We start from the raw sequence: 22,858 nt of genomic DNA on the forward strand, positions 1-22,858 counted from the left end.
ACAAAATACTCTGTCTTCCCTTTTTCTACCGTCACGTTGTTTGTGTTTAACTTTCAGTGGTGTTTTGCCGAACGCCAGCAGCAGTACATCAATGACAACATTCAACAACGGTCGAGCAATTTGTTTCAAGCAAACCTCGACACCGCTCAGGATGGTCCCTCCTCACTCGCTGGCACGCGTTTATCTTCCGCGCGCTGCTTAGCTCCACATGTCGCAAGCGAGACTCAAGTGCGGCGTTGGCTTCTTCGTTTTAAGAGCCTAATGGATATCGAGTGACGCACAATTGGCGTACTACGAGGAGGAGGTGTATATGTTTTTTTTTCCTCGCCACCTGCCGGCAAATGGAAGCTGCGGCCACGGTGGAAGGTTGGCAAACTTCGCTCCACCGTGCTCCATCACGGCCCGTGGCGTGCTTCAAGTAGTGACTTGAGTTTCTGGCCCACGAGATTCTTCCCGATATGCGAGTGGGACCAGAAACATTAATTTTTGTTTTCGTTACCCTCCAGCCGTCTGTGAGGACCTCTGACGACGGCACTTCAGCACGCGTATCGCGAGAAGAAGTTCCAAACGAACCGTGAAGCGAACACCCTTGTATCCACAGATCTGCGTGTAATATCTGTGCAATGAGGCACGGGGACACGCGAAGCGGAAACTACTAGGTTGATAGTTTTTCTTTCCGTGCTGTCTAAACTAATAGAAGGCGAATTTAGGACCCATCAAACAGCAAAATTCCCGACAAAGGCATTCCCACAATATCATCAACATTAAATATCATTCTTACTCCAAACTATTGATAACTAATATGACGTTCTAATTTCGGAGACACGTATCATTAATTGGATGCAAAAGTGTATTTCTTGGTCGATTAGAATTAGTGGATTCCACCACAGCGGCGGGAAGACAATCGTAGGGATATCGTGGACACTCCGACCCCTCCCTTCTGTCTGTGCGGATTTTGTGAGCTTTTCAACGAAAGGAGCTAGCAGCTATCGGATCCAATTGGCCTTGAGGTGGTGTGCCTTGGTGTAGAGGAATATTATGCTACTCGATCTTCATTAGACACCCCACGGGGCGGCAAGGCGCACCAGAAGCAGCAGCGGAGCAACCGCAGCAAATTGTTTGCCGCGAGACGCGGCCGTAGCCATATTTTTTTTCAGGGTCACATCCCATTCCCCCGAGCGCCCCGAGAGTCTCTCGTTCAGCTGTTTCTGGTCGATCCGACCAAGAGCGAGTAGCGTCGTATGTTCTCATCTTGGCAGACTGATTAATTAGTTAGGTTACTTGTGTGGATAATTTGGATCCTTGTTTGCACGCGATTGAAAGTCCGAGCGCTACGAAGCATCTTTCCGAGAGGTGGCCAAAGAGAAAAAAATTGACCACAGAATGAGTGCGCACCAGACAATGTTACAAACAATTAGGATCACCCTTTAACACCGCCATCTATGACGAAGCCGCGCTCTAGGCTTTTGTAGTCAGATTTGGTAGGTTTTTGGTCACTGATGTGGCCTACTACTGTGCGGGGTGCCACCGTCATGGTTTCAGCCGCCTTTTTGCGCGTCGACCTTGACACTGTGCCTTTGCCACTCGCGTCTAGCGCCGCCGCTTGACGCGTCTTGGGTACGACGGTCGTTGGAGCGACGTTCTGGTGAGCATGAACAAGCACAAAACAATGTTTCTGTAGACCGGTTTCTTGGCTCGTTAGCTTAGCCTCACGTAGATTTGGAATGGAACGGCAACCTAAACACAGCAACCACCCCCCGGCACGAGTTCCTCTTCCTTAACGCGTCGTTCACAGTGACCGCGCCACATCAGCTACTAGCTGTTTTAGGTCGCTTTTGGGGAGAGTAGTTGTTTCCATTTTGATGAAAGTCGGTTTTTGTTCTTTACAAATATTCGAATCTAATGTCATTCTTATGCTCACTATTTGAACATTAAAATGAGCTCAAAAACGAAGCTACCGACTCCGCACTCGTCGTCGTGGTGAGTTTGCGTTGCTCACAAAATCATCGCCATCAGTTTCGTGAAATAATTGATGAGCAACGGGTGTATGTTGCCCACGTGCCACTCTTTGGTTCATCGCAGCAACAGGTCGTAGGGCCCACCATCTTTGGCGCGCATCCCTGGACCGTAAACGGAAGTTGCGTGAATTTTTCTTTGTTTTCCTCACTTTTTACAATATTCTTGTTGGTGTTTGTTGCTTTCAGAGAACAGGAACACGAAGAGTGCTCACGATAAATTTTACAACAATCTTTACAGAAGAACATTATTCTTAGAATAGAGTCAGCCGATTGGTCGTTCCGAGGCTAATGACACAATTGCAAGTGTCACTGCATTCCAGAAGGAGTACTATAGGGAAGGTTTGATAAGCGTGTACTAATGGTTTGGTTTTTTTTTTATTGTTTTTAGATCTTTTCCGCCAAGGCCGAACTGCAGCTTCACGGTGGGCAGCTGCAGATGCGGGAAACCAAACCGTACAAATGCACGCAGTGTACAAAGGCGTTCGCCAACTCGAGCTACCTGTCGCAGCACACGCGGATACATCTCGGTATTAAGCCGTACCGGTGCGAGATTTGCCAGCGCAAGTTCACGCAGTTGTCGCACCTGCAGCAGCACATCCGGACGCACACCGGCGACAAGCCGTACAAATGCCGGCATCCTGGCTGCCCGAAAGCGTTTTCGCAGCTCTCCAACCTGCAGTCCCACTCGCGGTGCCATCAGACGGACAAACCGTTCAAGTGCAACTCGTGCTACAAATGCTTCACCGACGAGGCCTCCCTGCTCGAGCACATACCGAAGCACAAGGACTCGAAGCACCTGAAGACGCACATCTGCCAACTGTGCGGCAAGTCGTACACGCAGGAAACCTACCTGGCCAAGCACATGCAGAAGCACGCCGAGAAGGAGGAAAAGCGACGGAACCGAGGGGGCGGCGGTGCTAGTGCGACCAATAACAATAACAACAACAGCAGCAGCACCACCTCCGGCGCCAACAACAGTAGTAGCGGGGCGGCTGCCGCGAGCGGCGGCAGCAGCACGAGCAATAACGTGGCAGCGACGGTGGCCGCTGTAGCGGATGCGGCCGCGGCTGGTCTCGCGGGCCTGGCAGGACTGGGCCTCAACCGCATGGGAGGTATGGTGGGCAACGTGGCCGCAGCAGCGGCAGCTGGTCTCGTTGGCGAGCACCCGTACTGGCCGAAGGTGAGCCCGGATTCGGCGGCGGCCAGCCTGGCGGAAGCGATGCAGCAGCAACAGCAACAGTACGATTTCAGCAACAACAGTGGCAACGGCAACTCGGGTAGCAGCACCGCCGGTGGCACCGGCAACAACGGTGGCACGGGAGGAGGAGGCGGCAATGGCAACGGTATGTAGTGTGTAGTAGGAGATGCGCCCGGGTTTTCCAATTCCAACGGAACAACAGTGCGGTGCGATAGCGCCTGATGGTAGCTTATCTGTTCCATCTTTCCAGATCATCATCGTAACTTGAACGGCGGCGGCAGTGGCAGCGGCGGCTCGTCCGCCAACTCACCCGACGACGTCGGCGAGGATCTGGTCGTCATACGGCACAACTCGCAGCACCAGCAGCAGCAGCAGCAGCAGCAGCACGTTAACAACCAATCGAATTCCTCCTCCTCGAACTCGGCCTTCACGCCGATCAACGTGATGCCACCGCATCTGAACAGTTTGGCGGCCGCCCACCAGCACCACCAGCAGCAGCTTGCGGCCGCCCAACGGCCTCCCTCCTACCTGTACGATGCCATCAACTTCCAGAACCAGAAGGCGGCCGCCATCAACCAGAACGCGGCGGTCGCGGCGGCAGCCGCTGCCAACGGCTTCCCGAACCAGCTGATCTCGCTGCATCAGATCCGCAATTACGCGCATCAACCCGGTGCGGGCGGTGGCGGTGGCATCGGTGGAGGCCTCATCACCGGCGAACACTTACTGATGGGTGGCGTCGGCAAGGTGGAGAAATAGTCTGATGAACGCGGTACCGACCCGGTTGTACAAGCTGCAAGGCAAGGCACAGGTGGTGGTGGTGTTATCGGCGGTCAATGGCACAAAACGAAATGGGACCGCGGCGCGAAGGACGAAGGACGCGCCGCCGCGCTTTATTCTGCGTAGAAAATGCCAGGAAAAGGAAAAAATATTTTCGCCGGCGAGAAAAGAATGACGACGAACATCATTAGAGGGCATAAATGTAGCGAGGGCAAGGGCGCGATACAGTAGACACAAAGCCACAGATGTGTAGAGGGCACACATTTTGTTATGGAGTTTTCTTCCCTTCGTCGTATTACGATCCGGGATACTATCTTTTTCCCTTTCTCCGGGACCTGTGTAGCTTCGTAGTCTGATTTCTTTCTTTGATTTGATTACTTCTCGGTCCCGTTCATAAAACACACACACACGCGCGCGCATATATATATAAAAACAGCAAGGTAATAGATAATTATATCCAGAGAAGGTTAAGTAAGCTGCGTGCGAGAGGTTCCACTACCCGTTCTGGGGGTTGCTGGAACCCCGACGAAAGAGGATGCGATTGGAAATCGATCCTCAATTTCGCCACCGATCGCTCGGCTCCCTGTTCCTTTCGTGTTAGTGTATCTCTTTAGTTTGCTTTCTCTATGGTCATTGTGGGTAATGGTACCTAGACAAAGGATCGGATCTCGGTGATTGTAGTCGGTTAAGAAGCGCAGGACCATTGGCCTAGTGAAAAGCGGGCTTGTTAGATGTAGTGTGCCGTACTTTTCATCAATAACAAATTCGATTTCGTTTAAAATTTTATCAAGGAGTACTCACGCTCCTATACCCGCCACGCGCTCACTCTCTCACGTGCAAGCACACATACAGCACACTCTGCTTATCACAACGGATACAACATAGTAGACGGGACGAAGGAACAAAATATGCTGTAAATAGAACGAAAAGGTGGTATGTGGTAAGCTTATCGGAATGTATGTGTGTGGGCATTTGCGGGAGGTGAGGGTGGACGTATGTGTTACTGCCGTTACTCCGTGTTCGCTATCAATGCGCGGTTACCGCCTGCGAACGGTTAGTATCTCTTCCCTTGCCTTCTGTGTGTGTGTGTGGTTCGTCGTTCTGATCGATCCGTTTTTGGGAGAGTTTTGTGCATTTAAATCAGGAAGGACGAAAAGAAGGAGCAAACACTCTGCGCCCTTTCTCTCTTGCTGTTGTAGGATTATAGTTATTATGTAGATTTTTGTGTTTATTATTAGTTTTTTGAACTACACTCATTAGGAGGATTTTTATACAAACGAGTGAAGCTGGTCCATTCAGGAACCCCCCCAAAACACATCGACTCTCAATAATCCTACATGAAATAGAAGATACAAACAACAGAGCTCCAGAGGAACTCGCCAACTGTCCCGCAGATGTGTTGCGCAGAACAACTAGCGATCGTCCACGATCCTCCTTTGCGTCGGTTTAGTTTCGTCGATCGTTTTGTTAATGTAGATTTTTAGTCGAACGAATTGTAAATGAAATATGTATGTAGTCACGTCTTCTGTGGTGTGTGGTGTGCGTAGCTTCGTTTTAATTTCGAATCAGTAACATCCCATCCCCGGTGGGACTCGGTCATTTTCTCTCCCGGCCCATTCCTTGCACCCCAATTGTCGCTCGTACGTTACGTCACACTGTCGTATGTTCGAAGTGCTTGTAAAGAACGGTGCAATGCATTGGCCAGGTCATTTTTGCGAAACAGAAAAAAACGAAACCAATACCTACACTACACACCACGATACCATCCGATAAGGTTGGCAGCTAGAATTTCGACAGGGATTTGCTCTGATTGTCTAGTTTTTAAGGGCAAAGCTTGTAGAGATTTACTTAACATAAACAACAAAAAAAAAACAGAAAAAGAAAGAAAAATTCAACACAAAATGTAGGGCGAATGGATGTAGCAGAAAGAGATAACAAAGAAAGCTAAATCGGACAGAAACATCTTAATCATTCATTGGTAACATAAAAACAAAAAGCACCGACACAAAATGAAACAAAAAAAAATCGTGTCTCGGTGCTTGTGTCAAAGTGGCACGGTGATAAGAGCGAGGATAATTGAAAATCACAACAAAACAGCACGCAAAGTTCATGAATTAAAGCAACAACAAAAAATGACGGTGAAAAATGCACTTTATTTCAGCGGATACAAGCAAACATGGTCTACAGTGGTAGTGGAAAAACGAAGGACAGAGCAAGGGCGTCCGAAAGGAAAGCAAACTGATGTAATTAACAGGAACATGGGTGACACGTGGAAGGTAATGCAAAAACACACAAATCTTTTACGATTGAATAAAACAGAGTAAAAAATAATTTAAAATAATAAGCCGTACGCCTTCGGTAGCTTTTCTTTTCTTGAGAAAATAAGCATGAATGATTTATTTTGAGAAAAATCAAACAAATGAGTCTTTTCGGAGGTCTGTCATGATGCGATGCTACCGGTTTGTATTTACTCTGCACAAACGTTACATTATATGCAATTTACAGCCCGACGGAGTTATGGTACAATTTTACACAGTTGGTATCACGGTTCACGGCAAAAAGATCTTCAATTACGATGCAACGGGACTCATCAAATATTTCGTGATAAAAACAAAACACCTACGTGCACGCCTCTGAATGCACCTAATGTTGCCTCTATGCACTACAATTTGTTAAAATAAAAGTAACTAAAATTAAAATAGCCTTTCAAAGTGGTGTCTAGTGGCTCAGAATCACGACTAAATAGCACCGCCCGCCGTTGCTCCATGTAAAATAATTGCAAAAACCTACAAGTAGATAAACAAGTTAACAATCCCTAAATAAAACCTAGCTCTCTGCAATTAAAACCAATCTTGCTAATAGGCACAAAACTGTTTAAAACTGAATTACGAAAAGGGTTCGGTACGATTAAAGCATTATACTGTTCGTTGCGAATACAATAGCCTAGCGATCAAAACTAGCGATTGGTCGCTTTTGAGTGGAATGTACGATTTGCTACAATTCGTCTCTGCGTTCAAGATACATCTCAGTATTTGCCAGTTTTGCGGGCGCTTGTTCCGGTCACGGTAGTGGAACTTCCCACGGATGAACCAAAACGAAACGACATCGGTGGTGCATTGTCAGTATTAGCAGTTGCCACAGCCGTTGGACACGAAGCAGCGATGGCATGTTTGGTGAAATTTTCTGTCTGAAAGATCACCAGCAGCAGCTGATTGAGGAGAATCAGCAGAAGCCGGGTGTTTAGCTTTCGGTTTTGTAGCATCTGAAAGAACTGCAGCAATCCACTGTTGCACGTGACCGAACCGACCACATGCTTCAGATCGTCCGAAAGCAGCGCAAAGAGGGAAATTTTTGCTGCCAATTTCGTCCGCAGCCGAGTGCTGTCCTCCCGTAGCGTCGCGCTTGGATTGAAGCGATCCCCTTCCGGCCACATGTTGTTACTGCAATAATCGCAACAATGATAGGAATGATACCGTCGAAAACGATGATAGTTAATCTCGTAGAAGACTTACATTATGGATGAAAGAATGGCTTCCAGCTTGTCCATGGCCAGTAGGCTGCCGGCCGTCTGGACTATGCGTTTGTTCGTCGCGTGGCTAACCCACGGCGCACCAAGCAACCGGTTGATGAGGCCACGGCGCAGCCATTGCGATTTGTTCTGCAAATCGAACACCTCGTCCAGCAAATGCAAGGCGGAGGCCAGGGCCGGGTACTCCGTTTGCTGCAGCTCCAGTGTCGGGATGTCTTGAATGTCGTAGAATGTGCGTTCTTTCAGTGGTCCCTTGCCGAGAAACATGCGTGAAATGCCGCCAACGAGCGTGTCGGGCATATTCCGAATCTTGCTCATTCCCGATTTGAGGCTTTCAATCTGGAGATTGGAGATTGAATGAAGAACGATTCAAATTGAATTCCATTTCAGCAGCCGGTTCACTTACCGTCTTCACTACCGTTCCACCGTGCATCTTGCGATCGTCGGTGTCCGGTTCGAGAAAGTTCCTGATGATAGTCATCATGTCCTCGGACAGCTCGGCGCGGGCACAGATCTCACCCAGGAAGCGGTTTAGCACCTCCATCCGATGCTCCAGTACGGCCCTTTGAGTGTTCTGAAATGCTTTCTTGCCTGGAAAGGGAACTCGTTCGAGTGTTGGAAAACGCTTCACGAGTTGTTTCTTTAGCTCCAGGAACTTTGAGTATCGCCGATAGATGTGCCACGCCTTGTGGTGATTGTCCTCGATCACGTGCACCTGGATGGCATACACTGCGTAGTGGCCCTCGCAGTGGATCGCCGTGTTGATGATTCGGGCGGACAGCTTGTGCCTAAAGTGGTGGTGCTGCTGTTGATGATGGTGGTGTTGCAACGGTTCAGCGTTTTCCACCGAGTTTCGTTCTCCAACGGAGGATGTTTGCAATGCAACGGGGCTCGGGACCGGTTTTCGCGCAGAATGATACGTCGTCGTGGCCTCGGAGCCGGAGTCGTTGCTCGAACAGTCGGACGATTGGCGTAGCTGTTCGATGTTGAGATCGTTAATGGCGGCAAACATTCCGGTGCAGTCACTGTGAGATCGAGCATGTTTCGCCACGTTGCCAACGGTCGGCAGAAGGTTGGCGGTACCCACTGCTTTCTGTTTCTTGGCGTCCGTTCCTATCTGCCCCTCATCGTGCCTTTCACGCTCTTCCCTGGCTCTCTCCGGCTCAACCGTTGCCGGTACAGGTTCATCGTCGTCGTCATCCGTCTCATCAAAGCGGATATCACCGCTGTTCGTGTCGCTCGAACCATCACCCAACAGTCCGTGTACGGTGAGGTGATCGAGCGACGGCAGATCGTTCATATCGGGCGCATGATGAAAGTCGAGCTCACGCAAAAGCTGCTTGTAGGCCGAACTTTGGTAGAAGTTATTCAGAAACACCTCCTCGTTCTTTTGCTTCTCGTAGATGTACTTGCAGATGGAGTCGAACCAAGTGTTTTCCGGTTGTATCGTATGATCCTTCAATCGAATGTTGAGTGCCTCGATTAACCCCGGATCGATGTTCAGGTAGTTGGAAGATTTATGGTGGAGGTACTAGAAAACCAAATCGAACACAAAGTACACGCCACATTAAGCGAACGGCGGGGCGGGAGATTTGCTGCAAAAAGATTACCTCTCGATAGAGATTGTTGGCCTTTTCGCGAATGCTTCGCAGCACCTCATCACGACTTAGTTTCGTTTTGTTCACCTGTATCTCGGAAAAGCTTTGGCTAGTTGTGAGTTTCCATTCTGAAAGACGCACCAGTGAACCCAGTGTGTTAGCATTCGGATCCGTTTGTCCGCTTGTCCGCGTACCACTTACCCTGAGCGGTGAGGTAGAATATCACATATTTTTGCAAGTTGAGAACGCTAAGATAGTCCAGATAGTACGACACGGCTAGCTCCTTGCGCAGGATATCGTCGAGGCTGAGTTGTGGCAGATTGGAGGACACCCGTTCGCGCTCGCTTTTGCCAAAATCTTCAATACAAAAAACAATTTTAACAATAGATTTGTGCACAAATGAAATATTATTGTTTACCATTTTTGTTGTTCTGCAAATGGCTAATGCGCAGGTCGATCAACTTTTGGGTGTACTTTAGACTGCCTAGCTCGGCCGTACAGTTGCTGTCCTTGTACTTGGCGTCCATCTCTTTGGTGATTAGCTGGCGGCAGGCGCGCAACTCGGACAGGTCGCTCGATTGGCGGATCATCTTCAACAGAAACTCTCCGGCCGGTGGATCCTTCATGAATTGTTTCGCAATTTGCAGATTAACAAAATCCGGATCGGCCAATGTATCAAATAGGGGTTTCAACAGACTGTTTGACAAAAGCGCGCAAAGAAGCGTACGCAATGCGAGGCAGTTGAAGTCCTCTTCGGGTAACAAAAAGTACAGCACCGTCTCGGCTATGCGTTTCAGGTACTCATTGAGCGCGGCCTCATCCATACACTCGCTCCGGTAGTCCTCGCTGAAGCCAAAGAATGAATTCAGGAGCATTGTGTCCGGGTCTATAAGCGACTGTTCGTCCGCCTGGGTACCATAGAAGCGTGAGTTGGCGACGTTCTTCTGCAGCGCCGCATTGCCCAACTGCCAGGTGAGATCGGTTTCGCTCTTGTTGCGCCGATGGCCTTCCATCTTAACGTTGCGCTTCTGCGGGGACAGTTTCTCGTGGATTTTGGTGCGCTTCTGCCCGGTCACCGATAGTTTGCTCGCACTGTTGGCTACCTCTTGCGTGGCCAGGCGGTAGAAGCGCGTATGCTTGGCGAGATCATCGATCAACCGTGTAGTCATGAGCGGTAGCAGATCGGCAGATCGGATGCGTTGACAAATGCGCAGCACGAGCGTTTCGATGCTGTTACGAATGTGGCACTCGGAAAACTCACGGCTGTCCGAAACCATCGTGTACCACGAGTCGATAAAGTCTCGCACCACGTAATCTAGGATGGAATGGATGAGCTTGTCGACCGGTTTGTTGCCGCTGAGGATTTTCTTCTTCCTCGGCGAACCGGGCGGTGTTTCCCGGCCAAGCAGCGCTTCCTGTGGATGATTGATGTACGATTTGAAGGACGAAAGGGGTGTCGACGAGACCGACACTTCTTCACCGACCGATACGTTCCCAACTGCGAAGCGAAAGTATTAAACTGTTAACTTTCTCTCTTTGATTGAAACAAAATTACTTTTCAGTAAAGTCTCCTCTGTGGGAATAAAACATGTTTCACCAGGACCAGGACCAATTCTTATTTTTCTGTGAAATATGCTTTAACCCCAAGTTGTATGTAAGATCTTACCCACCACCACACATTATGCTAGTGTCCTGGCCTTTCTAATTTTTTTTAGCGAAATCTAACATACATTAAAGCAATTCGTTTGTAGCATACGGAATGGTGGTGAAATGGGATTAGAGTCGATTGCGTGACGCGCAAATTTGTTTTACCATCTTTCCTCCGCTGTCGTCCCGCTTGTTCCGCCGGTTCTGTTGCCCCGACCGATGATCCCCCCGCACCTCCGGCGCGCTTGTCTGTGTGAATCTTGATAGTATCGAAGGGTCTCCAGCGACTTCGCTCCTCGGGGGCTGCACCACCACCCGGGCCGGGCGGCGTAGGTTGTCGGTTGGCCGGGGCCTGGCCTGTCTCCGGACTACTATCTAAAATGGTATGGTGGTCCCGTTGGTGGAAGTGCAAATGGCCACGGTGCATTAGGTGATCGGTGATTGCGTTTGGCTTCGCCGCTGACGGTAGCTCGCTGTGACGCGGTTCACGCTTTTTAAACAGTAACTCGATTCCGGCATCGAGAAAATTGCGACGCCGACCACCACCGTGCGCTCCACTGCCATCGGTGGCCGCAGTTGACGGGTGACGAGAAGAAGCCCGTGACGACTCGGTTTGAACTTTGATGTTGGGTGAAATGAGCAGCAAATTACCGGGCTTAGGATCGCAAACTATTGGCACGATAGATCGGGCACACAGAAACATACACCGGTATTCACACGGCGGGGATGTTGCAAGGGGTGCGTGTGGGTGCATTTAAGACGAATTTTGGATAATTGTACAGGTGAAGCAAAGGTGGTGGTGGTCGTGGAAAAGAGAAAAAGAGAGAGAGAAGAGAAACGGTGGGGTTTCGATTGAGGCGCGAATGAAATTTATGCCAGGGGGCGCATGTGACAACAACCGAAAATCAGAGCACAAAACTCTAAACGAGATAATTCAAACCAAAGCGTGACGTACACTAAACAGAACATAAAAACATAACGAGCGACAGAAGCATGAAGACAAATCACGCTAATGCATGAAATAAAGCAAACCAAACAGCGACATGAACAATACAACATAAAAAAACGAAAGCCAATCACAATCATAAGGAAGTTGAACCGAAACACATTTGAAACAAAACTTTGCAACACTTTGAGGAGTTGCTAACGACGTTGCTCTACGTACCTATGCTGAGGCCCAACGTTTTCGGTTCATCCAGTGGATTCTCCAGCAGTCCACTGTCGAGGAATTTGTCTAGATCACTGTGCTGCAAATACAGTATGGTCAGAAAGCTACACCAAAGACATGACCAACGTAAACAGTGAGATTAGCAACAAATGGTTAACGGCACACACAAACACGCAGTACGATGCCGTACCCGAGAAGAAACGCAATCAAACCGATAGCCATTGTGGTGACCCAGAACACTCCGAACAGATTGATGGACACCGCCACGCTCAAGGCGATCCAGCTAGCGTACTTAAATTCCATCCTGCCGAAAGGATAGCGTCGCACACCGAGCGCTCGGTGAGTTATCAAGTATTACCAAATTATCAAATTATTCACCGCAGCGGTCGCTCTGAACTCCTCCGAGGAGTTACATATTTCATCGATATTTACGAACTGCTCGTGTTTTGCTTTTCACAAAAACAACTTTTTTTTTTTTTGTTATGAGTTTGTTTGGTTCGTGAAATGACAGCTATGACAGTTGCAGCCCGGTGCAAAAGATGCATACCTCGCTTCCATCGTCCCGGGGAGTACTAGAGTCGTTTTGAAAATGAATATTCACTACCGTTACCATGCCGTTGCGTGTTGTTAACCCCGCGTTGGTTTTTTTTTGCCCAATGCCGAGTGGTGGTGACATTTCGTATATAAAAAAAGTAAAATCAAATTCAAAGAAATATAGCAAAATTCGGGAAATATAGCATTTAACACACGATTAATCGGTGCACGATAACCAACTGTACGCTTGCTTTTTTATCTGCTTTAGAAGTCGAAGTAGTAAACCAGAACTGTACGTAGAAAGCGATGCAAAATGGCAAATCACTGCTTACCCCGTACCCATTTCCTCCGCCATTGGGATAGCGTTTCCAGTTTGAATCGTTGCACTATTGATTTGATTGGTCATGTTTCCTTTCGGCGACTATCATGGCTATATCTATCAAGCATTCGTATGATTGGCTATTTAGCCTACAAAAAGAAAGAAATATCGCGAAAAGTCTGAGGTTCGATTTTCCGTTGCCAATCAGCAGTCAGTTTTACGCGGTCCGCGGACAAATATGGTCAAATTTTGAAGCGAATTTTGATTACGTTGTTGTAGAGTATGTGGTTGAGGGCATAAAAAAAAGTATTGGGTATTCGTTCCATTAAAGCACTGTAATCGAAGTGAGATGGCAAAGTTGCTGGCCACGTTTAAAGCCATTCTGACAAGGATTCTGTTTGCCGCCCACGGGTTTATTGCTATCTGGCAAGTGACCCAAAACAAAACCGATCCCATCTACTGGAGTCTGTGTGCTCCGATCGGCGTGCTTTGCATCGAAGGCATCTTTACGCTGGCGATCAAAAAGAATCAGGAATGGCGCTGGTAAGGCTTGCGGAGCGGAATGAAAGATAGTAGCCGTAAAATCTAATTTCCTGCCTAGACTCAAGTGCCGGTGATACAGGAGAACGTGGTCGAAAGCTGCGTGGTGTCGCACCGGATAGGTGCTGTGTGTGTTTGCTCCGACGGATGTTTCGTTCACCATCGTTCCGTGCTGGTTCATTGAGGACATGATTTTGTTTTCAATGTTGAGAAGATACTAGAATGAAACGAAAGTGGAGTGAAAGTCGTTGGACGTAAGAAGCGGAAGTAGTAGAGTGACGAAGGCGAACGAATTGTAGAAGAAATGAATTTTGTGCCTCAAAAAGAGGGGTTCCTTTTTCGTTTGGATTGTGTTGAATGTCACACGCAAGGTCCTGATAGTTTCAAATAGAATTTTCAAAATGAGTTTTCCTCGATCAAATGATAGGGATCTTTTCATAGTCGAGCGAATATATTTTCCTGCCAATTCATAAACAAACGAGTATGCCGAAGGGAAGCTTCCGTGAGATCTGCCTGGACTTTCTTGGGTTCTGTGCGAGGATTTGTATGTTTTATTAAAAAACTGTGTTCAATATCTGATCTAAATAGTTCTCAAATACTTGCTACTATATTTAATGCAAGATTACAATTTACACAAAACAAATAAGTATCAATCATATCGCGTGTAACTGAATGAAAGTTCATGTAAGATTTCCAGTAAATGACCCCTTTCTCCTTGTTAAACCAATTTAACGGTGACGAAAATCTTAATTTATCTATTCATCTGAACAGGAAAGAATAGCAAAGTTAAACAACATCTACAGTCTAGTAATTTTTACCCCACGAAGGACAGTTGTTCTTGTACTTGTGCTGGCTCGTTTCGGATTATTAGAATATGTTTTCTATTAAACATGCACGTTGTGTTGTTGATTGTATGAAACATAATCCTAAAGCTATTGTTTTTTAAGCCAAACCGTGGTCAGTAGTTGTTAAATGTAAATGTTAAAGGCGCTTAAAGTTATAGATTGTTTTCATGCAGGGAACAATGCCCAACCCAGCCACCGTGTTTCTTTCGTTCCATCAACCAGGTGATGGAGTTTCCCAGAAAATGTATTGTGCTGCTGTGCGCTGCGAAACTTTTCCTAATGGGCAAGACGGGGCATAAATATAGATTAAATGTAATCCTTCGCTTTTCATGGCCCTGAGCGCAATGCCGTCATTTTAAGAAAATTTCACCTTATCCAAACCTTATCACAGTCTGTAAACCGTATCAGTAACCTTACAGACACAGCACGCAGGCGACCGGAATGTTCACGAGCTACTTCATTAATTGCTGGATTTTCTCCTACATTCCCTTTTCTAATGCTTTAACTTAATACGTGCTTTGAACAACTCACTAGCTTAAAGGCCTTGGTTTGAGCGAAGTAAACTTGCAGCAGAACGTAACACTAAACGGACAGCCCTTTGTTAAAAGCCAAATAGTTTCCGTTGGTTGTTACAAATACCGCAATAACTCCTAACATTACGCTGTCATTTGGCTTTTTGCGCAGGTTTTGTCCGTCGGTATTTCTGTATCTCTCCAGCATCGTACCAGCGATTTGGTTGTTGGAGCTGGATAAGCTGGACAAACGAACACGCTACCAGGACCAGATGCTGAACGAGACAATCAATCTCGTGGCCACGGTCGGCAAGGACCTCAAGGATCTGAACAAGATGCTCGGCGTGAAGATTCAGCTACCGGACATCCAGCTTACTGCCGAGATGTGGGTTACACTGATTGAGCAGTTCCTAATGCTGGTGCTGATAATCGGCCGCTGGATGTTACCCAAAGGAGACCTGACCCGTGACCAGCTTAGCCAGCTGCTGCTCGTCTACATCGGCACGGCGGCCGATATTATCGAGTTCTTCGATTCGTTCAAGGATGCAAAGATAGCCAACGAGCCCGTGCTGGTGCTGCTGACGCTCAGTATCTGGTCCTGGAGTTTGCTCCAGTTCACCATTGTCCTGTCGGCTACGCGCGCCCGGAAACCTCGCGGTGCCGGCGGTGGCACTCAGGCGGAGCAGGACGATACCGACTGTTGCAACGTGGCGTGCTGCAACATCGACGTCTGGGGAATTGCGCTCAACATCCTGCTGCAGGACGCACCGTTTCTGACCTTCCGGCTGCTGATCATCATTCACTATAAAATCATCACCTACATGAACATCTTCTTCACCTGTGAGCATTGCTAGTGGGATATCTTTCCATCTATGCCACCGAGCGACTGGACAATGCTCCGACAGGCAATCCATCGTGTCTGCTCCTGTCTGAGTTGGGCTTTTCTTGGGGTGGTGCTTCCATTTCTTCGGCAGGCAAAAATACGCTGGTGATCCTGCTGCAGCTGTACCGGCTTTACGTGGTGCATTCCGAAAACCGAAAGGCAGCAGCCTCCAAGCAGCGCAGCTCCAAGGTACGGGCCAGGATCGAGGAAAGGTCAGGGCGCCAACAGAAGCAGCGAAAAGTCAGCAGACGGTGAGTCCATTTTTGCTAAGAAACTTTTCTCGTTCTTTGCGGTTCTTTGGTGCCACTTGCGGAATGTGCAACTTGCTGCACGGGCCAGCGCGGTGAAGCGAACAACAAATGCGTACTTTTTGTAGCGATTCTAATTAAAATGTGTTTGAGTTTCTTTTGTGCACGGGAAGTATCGCTTTAAAATGTACACAATGGATGAATAGCGCTTTTGCGTACTTCGTCCTTCTTCAACGAAACCAATAACGGTATTGTAAGTAACGCGAGATGCTAGAAGGTACTTTTCCAGACGTTTGCAAACTTTATACCGTTTTCGCGATTTTTGTCCTATGATGAATGTGCATGGTGATAACATTTGTGGAACGTCAATGTTTCTGTAAACCAATTAATTACCCCGTGAAAGTTAACATCTTTGATGGGGTTATTTGGAGTGTACGGAGTGCTTTATTTCCATCACTGACCGAGGAAGCAAAACAAATTACATCTCATTCACTGCCCTCCACCTTCAAGCCAGCCAAATGGCATCACGTAAACATTCGGTTGAAGCTGCAATCACAAGCAGGTCCGTTAACCTTCGAAATGTGCGGTCGTTCCAGCCACTGGGTGGATTGGTGTTTCGGCCTTTCCTTTGCGGAGTAACGGGCGCGAAATGCAAACCAAAACGACACGCAAAAACTCGGCGGACGGCGGGATACATTAATCATGCTGGCCCGATGCGAGCGAAAAGAAGGAGTGCGAAAGTAGGCCATCGCTCCGGATGCAAGCCAAGCAACTTTTCCTGCCTTGGTGTGGGATCTTACTTCCTGCGGTGCCCTCGGGACCGTTCTCGGGGTTCCGACTGCCCGGTGGAAGGCCACTCTTCAAGTCACGAAGGATTCGATCGATTATTCGTCTCTAACCTAACGCCAGAAGGGGTTACATGCCGGGGGGCACTGCGCAAACCTGAAACTCGATTAGCTTCTGTCGTGGAGGTATATCCGCCAAGCGAGCTGCCCCGGAAGAGCCATCGTCTGCTCTAGCCGCTGAGTCGCTTCTTATGAACTACATCACCATAAGAGGCCTGGTTTGCGGAAATAAGCGCATGATTCGATTTCACACGCGAAACGACGGATGCGCACGCGAAGATACTGTAGTTTGAAATTCCCACTTCAAAGATCAAGGATTAGGCCATTGAAAGGATTCTTGGAAGCCTATATACAGTTGACCATCGTGACACCACCATCAGAGTAAGATTCGTGTCGGCCGGAATTAGGGTTCGGTTATGTAGCTTAAAGTTATTCTGAATATGATAAAGAATGTTGTAAACCACTTGGACTCATCTTATCACGGCACTTGAAAACTGTCCATCCAAAAGCATATAAAACGGCTTTTGGAATACGATAAAGTGTATAATTTGTTCTCTACTTCAGCATGACACACCAGCATAAGAAGCTACATGTATGGTGAATTCCGCGTGTCAATTGTTCCGTACGTTGCCATTTAACTTCTGTTCGTGTTTCGCTAGTGGCGGCATTCGCGGAATGTGGTCCCATGAGAGTTTACGGTTAAAGACCACGCACACCGTAGGTTAATGTCTCCCGATGAAATATACAACTCGGTGAGTAAGTTAAACACTGTTGCCTGAACCAACTGCAGGATCGATTTTTTCACCCGCAAACAATTACCGACGGAACTTTGTTTGACGGATGAGTCATACTCACTGGGCCAACTAAGTTTTTTCTTCCCGAACGAAAGTTTGCTCCCCAATGAAACGGTCAAGTTTCTGGCCACAATTTGCTCCACAGACTGGAAGCTGTGCTTCTTGAACTACTTCGACCTACATTTCAGCTTCATTCAACAAACGGCCATCGGCACTAGAGCCTTTGCCCGAACTAGCCGGCGTTCAAGTTTCGCAATAACGTCCACCAACTATTTCCCGCCGGACGAAAGGTATACAACGTGAAGCATTGAATTTGGCTTCGTGAATTTGGATATATACTTCCGGCGTGGACATCCGGCGTGAAGAAACAGAAGTACCAGAGCCAGGAACTGCTGCTGAAATCCTTGCAAACTCCTCAGCGACCCATAGCGACAACTTGTTTGCAGTACAAATTGGACCGTTTTTCGCGCCGTTGACCATTTATGTGCTTTTTCCTCTCATTTTACGCCCCACAGAAAAGTTGCCGACATCGCCGATGATGAGGCGGACGATGGAAAGCGGTCGAAGCGCTCGAACCGGAAAAATCGGTAAGCATCGTGGAGGGGGGGAGGGGGGAAAACGGAACGGAGACGGCAGCAGCACCGGACTGAGACCGAGGTTACAAATTAGTGTCCCGAAAGCTTGATTTGCAGATAGCTAGATTAATTATGCGCAATTAATCACCATGGAAGCAGCGCGGGCACGTGGCCGTGTTTTAAGAGGATTTTTTTTCTTCCGCTCACTGGTCGCCCGCCCGCGATTGCCCGACGGTACGCTATTTCTCGCCAGGTCCACCTCGTCCCGCAAGGACACGGGGTATTCGACGGCCAGCAGCCAAACCACGGCCGAGCAGCGCCGTGCACGTCACCGGAAACCACTCAAATCTCGGACCGACACCCCAGATGGCGATGGCGATGACGCGTTGTTTCCACCGCCACCGGCCCTTGCGCCCGACGACGAAGGGCAATGCTCGGAGGGATCGCCCGCTCCAAGTCGACGGTCCAAGGACTCAAAGGAAAGGTAAATCAGCCTCTCCGCTCTCGTCAGACGGGTCGACGGGCTTGGTGCGGGTTTGGCATGTTGGTCTCGACGAATACCCCCTGCCTAGGAACTTCCGATTCGCTTCCTCGCTTGTGAATTATATTTGAAGCGAAACGTGACGCCCTTTGACCGACACTCTCGCGTTGGTTGAAAGTCTTCGTACGAGATACAACGCTGCGGTAGCCGTAAATTTAATTTCAAAAGCCTTCACGTATTTTCCTTCTTCGTATGAGATGCCAATGTGAGTTGGGATAGACACAGAACGTTTTTCGACCCGAGCTCCGGGATTATGTTGTGGCCTGTTAAAGGAATACCTCAGCGCTAAGTCGCAAGTCTTAAAGAGTGCAGTCTAGAAGCTGTCGGATAAATACAGGGTGGTCAATCTAGTGATTGGATTTTAAACTACCGATTACCGATTAGGAAATATTAAAAAGTTATTTCCAAAGTCTTCAACTCAAACTGTACCAAATTTGAAAAGTTCATTTCACTTAAGCTCATTTTCACCTCGATGGCAGTGTTAATAAGCAAAATTGTCCTATTTTGAGCTCGGAAAAGCCAATGCACCCACAGCGAGTGGGAGTGTTTGGCGCCGATTTGGGTCTGGCGGCATCATCGGCCAATTCGCTCCTCGAAAATGAAGAAGGAGTCGCCGTAACCGTCGACGCTACCGAGAAGTGTTGGCTGATTGGTCCTTGGGCGAAATTGAAGCTGAGAACTTACACGACATTTGGTTTCAACAGGACGGCGCTACGTGCGACAACCACAATCGATATTTTGTGCCCTTTCTTCGAAAATCGAATAATCAGCAGAAATGCTGTTGTGAATTGGCCTCCAAGAAGCTGCGATTCGGCACCATTGGACTATTATTTTTGGGCAGTGGTGAAAGATGAATGTTACGCGCACAAACCAGCTACCATTGACCTCAAGACCCAAATTCAAAATGGCTACCGCCCCTAACTCGGCAATTGAACCAGAGACCTGTCAGAGACAATTGAAAACGATCTCAAAAATTCAGTCGACCGAATGGGCTACTGCCAAGCCAACCGTAGTCCGGTTTTCACCGAAATTCTTTTTTATAAAAAAATGTCATGAATCAGCCTTTCAAATAAATGTTCAAGCATCGAAAAAAAATTAGCCGTTTTCTTTTCATAAACAAATGAAATTCCATTTTTTTAATGTCCCTCCGTACAAGGGAAAATACCATGCAAAATGTAGCGTGGCTTCGGACGTTTTTGCCAATTCGATGCCTAGAACAAAGATCATTTCACAAGGTTTCTTACGAAATACTCACGACGTCGTGGCGCAAATATGATGCTCCCGATGCTGTTGCACACTTTACGATTAAAGTTTCTATAACAATGATTCGATTAGATACATTGACGTTTGATGTGCTGCATGGCCAGAGGAGTTCACGCGAGTCGCTTATAGCGCAACTCGAACCGGAATACACGCCACGCGTTGCTCATGTTACGTCCATTTTGAGACGAGCCCTTTTGCTACCCAAAGGCAACCCACAAGCTTAGCGCATGAAGCATGGACATAATTTTGGCTGCCACCATCGCTAGGATTATGATAACACCAAATGCTCCCGTAATGGCACTAACACATGTGTCCCATCCCATTTCAGACAATCTATGCCGGCCTACTCTAACGGCCTCCAATCATCCGGGCCCCAGACCCCGAAGCCCACAAATGCGTAGTGCTGGCTGGGGATTAATATTAACCGCGAACGATATCTCTTAACCGATCCTTAATCGTCCCTCTCTTCAGTGGAGCGAAGTAAATTAACGTACCAGCATGACACACGATTACCGCCCGGGATGGGACCGCTAGAAGCCACAATGTGTGAATCGGAGGGCGGGTTCCATCTAAACTTGGTCCAATAAAAAAAAATATCGCTCGCAATGTAATGCTATCCTTCCGAAGGCCAATGCCGTGGGCACGGAAAATCGGTTTTCGTAAACCATCCGTTTTTCGCGCGCTCGTTTGGTGAATTGGATGAAGAAACATGTGGCCTCCTCGAGTGAGTTGGATTATATTACAATTTCCCGGAATGTTATGCCACAGACGCGTGTCGCATACCACGGCCCGTTCCGGTTCCGATCTCTGCTGCCTTCGCGCCTCGTGCGCTTCCGCATTAATATGCCTCCTATTTTTTATCATTATCTTTTACGTCTTTGCTGATACTTTTGTTTTGCTTTGTGTGTTTTGTGCAGAAAATCGTCTCGCCAACCCGACGGCAAGACACAAGGGGGTACACAGCGGAAGCGAACCACCGCTTGCAGTGATGAAGACGAGCACCGCGACGGTGTGCCGGCGGCCGGCGGAAAGCATTCGCGAAAACGGCGAACGGGTCCGAGCGAGTCCAGCGGGTTCGAGGTTATCCACGAAAAACCTCCGAGTGGTCGTAAAAAGAAAACCAAACCGGCGGAAAGCCCATCGTCGTCCAGCTCGTCCTCTTCATCATCGTCGTCGTCGTCGTCAGCCTCTGGATCGTCATCCGGCACAGAGTGAGCGCTGCGACCGATTGCTGTCCGGCCGTGGAAGATTTTTGTTCCTGTCTCACTTTCTGAGCGTTGGATGAGGAAAACCACCTTTAAGTAAAAGGAGTAAGCCATCCACGTTCAAACACTGGAGATTGTACGACGCTTGGAAACAGTTGTGAAAAAAAGTTTAGCACAGAATTAGTTGGCCTCCAGCCTTAATCTTTGGGGCCTGTTCGCATGGACGCGCAAAAGATCCTGCCAGTTAATTAAGATTTGAGTATGGAGTAAGTTGATAGATTGTTGAGGCACGTTAAGCGCTCCTTGCCCATTGCTTGGGTTCGGCTCAAATTTGGTAACGAGCTGACGAGGAACAGTTGTTGAGAGAGTCTCTGTTGACACGGGTAAAGACATAAGAAGGAAAGGATATCGCAGATAACGATTGCAAGGTCTACTGTTTTACTTGTGTTGCTCCACCGGTCCAAGTCAAGCTTTCTGTTGGGGTCGGAGTCGTGCTGTGTGAATGCCACAAACAGAAAACTCCGGTGGAATACCGGTCATCAACTACACAAACCGACGGTCGAGACGGTCAAGAGGCTGGCCATCCAACCGACGGTCAGTCTCTCACGGTTCGTCAATGACGCAATTTGGGTTTGCGATGGAGATAATGCTTGTCACTGATAGGCCGTGGGGCCCGCCCGTAATTGACGAGGCACAACCGATGTCCGATGGAGACGCCTGGTATCCGGTGTTAGTTGGCTTCCGGTGCAGGTGGACGATGATTGTCTTCCACCTTAGCAGAGGTAAACGGCATTTGAAGCAATCGAATCGATTGGCATTAAACACCATCATAAAGTGGTCTGTTCATTCAATATTCTTAATAATGAGCTTTAATTACTTTTTGGTGCTTCCGCCATTCAGTTTCTTGCGCAGAACATACTTATAACAATCGGAGCTAGTAATTTGTTGTGTGCTCATATTAATTCGCATGCATGCTTCTTGCATGTTTGTGTTAGCCGCTGACGACGATTTAAAGTTTTTTTACACATCGTTTGACACTTCAGCATATATATATAGCTTTAGAAATTGTGGAGATACTCATCAACGCCAGGACCGTTTCTTGTCAACCTAACAACGGAGCGGTCACTCATTGAAGATTTTCCTCTCTAGTTGCGTACGTCACAAGGACCATTTCCCATAATCGATTATCATTGTTGCACACATCTAACACGAGCCGTAACGAGCAAATGTGGTAGTGCTCAAATCAGGTCCCTTGTCACTCGAAACAATTGTGGTAAATGGAGAATATTGAGCATACTTACACATATCACGTTACTCGTTCAAAATCAACGATGTGATGCAAATTTGGCTGAACTGTGTTGTCGGATTGAAAGAATCAACTTAATAGAATTACTTTCAGTATGTGGAAACATTCATTGTAATTAAGGAAAGGAAAAGTGTCCATAATTATTGGTATTGTTTTGAACGAAACGCGAAACAATTTTCAAAATTTGTAAATTGATTTCGAAACGTGGAAGGATAGTGTATAAAAATGAATGAAAAATCTTTGACACTTTATGAACTCTTTTAATAAATTAAGCGATTCACTCTGCATTGACTTTCGCGATAGCATAATAAAACTGTAATCCTAGTACACAATTCATTCTATAATGTAATATTGTAATGAAAGGGACTGATTGGCGGGGCCACACGCTATAGTTAGCTGATATTGTTGATTAATTAAATTTTGTTTGGGCTAATACAATTGTTTGAAGAATGAATCCAGAATTTCGTAGAAGCAGCCAAGTGGAGGAAAATTTACGCCATAGTGGCACTGGAG

The 22,858-nt window shown here is 47.7% G+C and overlaps 3 protein-coding genes across 3 annotated transcripts in view; 2 read left to right on the top strand and 1 right to left on the bottom strand.

Annotated features, from left to right (window-relative positions):
• Positions 1-6,335, top strand: part of LOC128274819 (zinc finger protein squeeze-like) — a 31,636-nt gene extending 25,301 nt beyond the window's left edge. The window contains exons 3-4 of the mRNA XM_053013134.1: positions 2,407-3,361; positions 3,467-6,335. Of these exons, the coding sequence (XP_052869094.1) occupies positions 2,407-3,361; positions 3,467-3,972 (1,461 nt within the window). The 3' untranslated portion in view covers positions 3,973-6,335. The remainder of the gene's footprint in view (positions 1-2,406; positions 3,362-3,466) is intronic.
• On the bottom strand, positions 6,241-12,238 carry LOC128274818 (sorting nexin-13-like). The gene is made up of 9 exons (XM_053013132.1): positions 12,126-12,238; positions 11,933-12,039; positions 10,933-11,436; positions 9,539-10,618; positions 9,322-9,477; positions 9,133-9,248; positions 7,929-9,053; positions 7,506-7,861; positions 6,241-7,433 (listed from the first exon to the last, which is right to left on the bottom strand). Exons 1-9 carry the CDS (start codon positions 12,236-12,238, stop codon positions 7,019-7,021), a joined length of 3,972 nt encoding a protein of 1,323 aa, XP_052869092.1. The 3' UTR covers positions 6,241-7,018.
• An 899-nt stretch (positions 12,239-13,137) lies between these two features.
• LOC128270510 (transmembrane protein 26) lies at positions 13,138-21,049 on the top strand. Its single transcript, XM_053007916.1, has 7 exons — positions 13,138-13,331; positions 14,858-15,525; positions 15,660-15,819; positions 17,452-17,745; positions 17,971-18,042; positions 18,284-18,514; positions 20,752-21,049. The coding sequence occupies exons 1-7, from the start codon at positions 13,138-13,140 to the stop codon at positions 21,047-21,049; spliced, it is 1,917 nt and encodes a 638-aa protein (XP_052863876.1).
• Positions 21,050-22,858: the final 1,809 nt, after the last annotated feature.

The sequence above is a fragment of the Anopheles cruzii genome, chromosome 3, assembly GCF_943734635.1.
Source record: "Anopheles cruzii chromosome 3, idAnoCruzAS_RS32_06, whole genome shotgun sequence".
In the NCBI taxonomy this organism is placed as follows: domain Eukaryota; kingdom Metazoa; phylum Arthropoda; class Insecta; order Diptera; family Culicidae; genus Anopheles; species Anopheles cruzii.